Source organism: Palaemon carinicauda, chromosome 37 (assembly GCF_036898095.1).
Source record: "Palaemon carinicauda isolate YSFRI2023 chromosome 37, ASM3689809v2, whole genome shotgun sequence".
NCBI classification, from domain to species: domain Eukaryota; kingdom Metazoa; phylum Arthropoda; class Malacostraca; order Decapoda; family Palaemonidae; genus Palaemon; species Palaemon carinicauda.
In genome coordinates, this window is record NC_090761.1 from 49,174,951 (window position 1) to 49,179,950 (window position 5,000).

Consider the following 5,000-nt stretch of genomic DNA (forward strand, 5'->3'; position numbering starts at 1 on the left):
CCTGTGTACCAAGGTCCTTCCTCTCCAGTACATCTGTGCGAGTGTGTGCATGCGTGTGTAGGTGTGTGAGTGAGTGGATAAGTGTCTGCATGTACATAGATGCTAATCTATTAACAATTGTCCCTCTAGTAGTAATAAATATATAAATTATATAAAAAGAAGAATGAAAGGGAACCATTAGAAACAAAACAATGGTTCAGAATTAGTTCATATGGAACGTACATGTGGAGAGACTAGGAAACAAATTGGAACCCAGGATGTGATTATAAAATCCGACGTTAACAAGCAAGATGATGAGATCCAAGTAACGACTAAAGAAGCAGTGAATGAAAAAAAAATGTAAATTTGAAGAAGGTAAATTTAGCTGTCTTATCTCTCTCTAGACCTTTCTTTAGCTTTAGGTTTAACCTTTTCATTTTCCACTTTGCTTTTAATATCTTTACATCTCATTTTGCGATATAATTTTCGCTTTTATTCTCTTTAATGCATTATTACTGACTCTGTTTTACATCAACAATAACCCAAACTGAAAAACTTCATATTTCTTCCTTCAACTTATTTTCTCTGTTTATCTCTGAGAAGATAATCAGTCTGAAGACATTCGAAGTGCACCTGGCCATTTTTCCTTTGTGATACTTATCTCGGTGTGACTATTCAATCCAAGCAACTGTGCTTCTCCCATCGACATAGGCAAAACTTCTTTTCCACCTAAAGCTTCCAATTTCTGCCACGAAGACGATGGTGGCAGCACTTATTCCCAGGAGCAGAGCTACAAACGCCCCCTGGAGATGATTCAGATCTAAAACTACTCTGCTTTCTGACTCATCCTGTTAGGGAAAATATACGAGTTTTATGCATTTTATCCTACGACGAATTATGATGGAAATGTCTATTGAGTAACTGCAACAATGGCCATATTAAAATCTTGAAACAATTACACATAACAGCAAAACAACAACAATAAATGCAGTCGTTTCCAGTCCACTGCAAGACAAAAGGCTTCCGATATATCAATTCATGTCTGGGGTTTGGCCAATTTTCAACAACACGCTGGACAATGCGGTTTGGTGATGGTGGGAGATTTTCGTCTGATGACACACAGCAAACCAAGCTAGTATGGGTGGACCTGACTAGTATAACTTTGCTGATCATGACGATAGGCAAACCCTTTCACCACGTTAAGGTATGAAATGAAATAGGAATATTACAGGATGAATGATACAGGACAGACCCCTATGTAATGACATTTCTATAAACATTTTCTCCTCAAAGTAGTTTATCTAGGAAACCAGACCAGTTATCCATCATCATACGTCGAAAATCAGAAGAGTTATTCGTCCAAAGCAGTATAATGTCCCTCAAGAACCGATGCCAATCCCGTTGCAAAATTTTAATCGTGAGCTTCGTCAAAGAAGGGGGAAGCTTATGAAAAAGGTCCTAAAATTCTTTGAAGCCTTGTGAAAAATCATTTATGTATTCTAAAATTAATCTTTAAAACCTTCATTTCAAAGAATCTTGAAGTGCCCATATATCAATGCTTCTTAATTCATTTCGCAGTACCCAAATACATTTGTATATTAAATTTACAGCACCATATCCTTTATATTAAAATGTAGTTCAACCAATGTAGTCCTGAGTATCCTGACGCAGAATCCCGGGAAAATGTGAATGGGAAACACGTGTCGACACCAAGTAATAAATGGAAAACGTAAATGCTGTTTTCGTGCTGTACTGGTAGTAAAATGGTTGTCGTCTTCGACTTTTAGAAGCCAGTAGAATATTATCTATTAAATGTAAACACATAGTAGAATGTCCGAGTACCATATACTGTGTGTATATATATATATATATATATATATATATATATATATATATATATATATATATATATATATATATGTATATATGTATATATATATATATATATATATATATATATATATATATATATATATATATATAAAACATATATGTATACAGAATATATATATATACACATTTATAGCTATCTATATATATAATACATATATATATAAATATATATATATATATAAAACATATATATGTATACAGAATATATATACACATTTATATCTATATATATAACTATCTATATATCTATCTATCTATCTATATATATATTATACATATATATAAATAAATATATATATATATATATATATATATATATATATATATATATATATATACATACATATATATATATATATATATATATATATATATATATATATATATATATATATATATATATATATATATATCCTTTGTGTATACCATAGTTTTCCCATTCAGTTACATTATCATCATATAAAATATAAAAAAAAAGCAGAATCGAAAACAAGCAAAATGAGTTGCAAAGTCAAAGAACACCAAACCTGCTCCGCTGTTACGACCCGAGTCCTTGTTCCGAGTTCAGTCGACATCCTATATAGGAATCGTCTGTCGTCACCGACCCTCTTCAAGGCGTGGTCCATAAATCCAGACTCGAATAATCTTTGCAGAGTATCTTGGATGAGGCTCTGGAACGGCGCCCCCTTCCTGGTGGGGGGAAAACGAATTTCAGATTATTATGAAAATTCCATCTCGATCTTCAGAAGATGTGTTCTCTATTGAAGTTATGCTTAGAATAATGATGTTTTTCTTTTGTTTATTTATTTATTATTTCTAATTCTAAATAGCCATCTGGTATATCCCCATAGGTTTTGGTTTGCCAATGTGCGTCATCTACTTATTCATATAGTTATTTCCTCAAATCAATCATATAGTTATTTATTTTTCTATCTATTTTAAGAATACTGATACTTCCATAATGTAATATTGCAAGAAAACAGAAAATTTTTCTATCGCCAACAGGAGAGCGGAGAACATTACATAGTTACAAATAAAAAAAACGCAAATAATTCTTGTCGAAAATGCTATACAAAAGTCGCCGAAAGAACACTCAATATTTCCCTATTTATAAAACCATAAACAATGACTCTCATAAAAAATAACACATTAAAAAAAAATCCATATATTAGCTTAAAAAAATAACGAAATCAACCCCTAACTTGAGATTTTAAATCAATACTTTTCTATTCACATCATCTACTTCACGCTTCATAGTCCCCAGCCACGTAGGCCTAGGTCATCCAACACTTCTAGTGCCTTGCGGAGCCCATTCAAAAGTTTGGTGAACTAATCTATCATAACACAGAATAAACCAAAGGAGACACATCTCATCTACAAGAACCATAAACCACAATGAATATAAACCCACCTGAAGCCCCAGATATATATGGTTTTTCCTCCATGAATTGAGGGACTTATGTGATAGGGATTCCGCCCTTGGCCGTCTGAATAGTTCATTGAGATGATGGAATTTATGTAGTTGTTCCAACTCAGCATGGCGAGGTCCCCCTCCAAGATTTGACGGCAGGCCGTCTCAATGTCCATCTCCTGAATGGGAATATTGACATGCATAAAATTACTTATAAAATCACATAAGTACATATAAAATGTGTGTGTATATGAACCACAATGGCATTTAATATCGATTTCTACCTTTGGGAATGTATATTCACCGGAAATTAATTTATGATAACAGCCTCTGGTTGGGCAAAGATTCGAATCTATGCCTCTTAGCCGCCGAAACCATGCCTACGGGGACTCTACCCAAGGGGGAAAAAGCCGTAGTGCCCAACGGTACGCCTACTGTAGAATACAACTTTTTCGGTACTGTATAATGTATATTAACACACACACACACACATATATATATATATATATATATATATATATATATATATATATATATATATATATATATATATATATGTATATATATATATATATATATATATATATATATATATGTGTGTGTGTGTATGTGTAATCATCATCATCATCTCCTCCTACGCCTATTGACACAAAAGGCCTCGATTAGATTTCGCCAGTCGTCTCTATCTTGAGCTTTTAATTCAATACTTCTCCACTCATTACCTCCTACTTCGCGCTTCATAGTCCTCAGCCATGTAGGTCTGGGTCTTCCAACTCTTCTATTGCCTCGTGGAGCCCAGCTGAACATTTGGTGAACTAATCTCTCTTGGGGATTTCGAAGAGCATACTCAAACCATTTCCATCTACCCCTCATCATGATCTCATCCACATATAGCACTCGAGTAACCTTTCTTATGGTTTCATTTCTAATCCTGCCCTGCCATTTAACTCCCAATACCCTTCTGAGGGATTTGTTCCCAAATCTACTAAATCTATTGGAGATTTCTTCATTGTCATACCATGACTCATGTCCATAGAGTAACACCCGATCTCACTAAACTGATATATAGTCTGATTTTTATATGTAATTTCAGGCGATTTGATTTCCAAGTTTTATTTAACCTAGCCATATTCTGATTTGCCTTTTTCAATCTTTCATTAAACTAGAATTCTAAAGACCATGTATTGGAAATCATTACCAAATGGGAAGATAATGAGGTATATTGCCCTCATATAATACACTTCTATATTTTCACTCTTAGTTTCACGAAGTACATCAAGACAGTACTCGATTTCATACCATGTTTCTTATAGCGTAGCCATATCAGGGATGGCAATGCAATTAGTGATATCTCATGTCTTTGATTCACAATATATTTAAGAAACCTCATTGAAGGAAGTCCTTGGGAGTGATATCTTGTGAATAAGATGGCCAGAGAATTGGGGCATCCTTTGAAATCCACCAGTCTGGAAATGTTTCAAGAATCCACGAACTTCCAAACACCAGTGTGTCGGGGCACCATCTTGCTGGAAAACAGGGTTGCCAGGTTTTCTAAATGAGAAAACGCCAACTTTTAAACAACGGAAGCTCTAAAAGACCAAACCATTAGTAGAAAAAGGACATAAATTATAGCATTTATGGTTAATCAATTTTTTAAAAAGGCCAAATTGAGATATTTGGCACGTAAAAAAGCCAGAATTAAGGGGTTTGGCCTCAA

The 5,000-nt window shown here is 33.8% G+C and overlaps 1 protein-coding gene across 1 annotated transcript in view; it reads right to left on the reverse strand.

The window, feature by feature from the left end:
* LOC137629307 (uncharacterized) overlaps nt 1–5,000 on the reverse strand; it is a 211,968-nt gene that overhangs the window by 71 nt on the left and 206,897 nt on the right. Inside the window, exons 12-14 of the mRNA XM_068360564.1 lie at nt 3,284–3,462; nt 2,400–2,562; nt 1–827 (exon numbers count right to left, since the gene is read on the reverse strand). The exon at nt 1–827 is cut by the window's left edge and continues 71 nt beyond it. Coding sequence (XP_068216665.1) covers nt 651–827; nt 2,400–2,562; nt 3,284–3,462 — 519 coding nt within the window. The 3' untranslated portion in view covers nt 1–650. The remainder of the gene's footprint in view (nt 828–2,399; nt 2,563–3,283; nt 3,463–5,000) is intronic.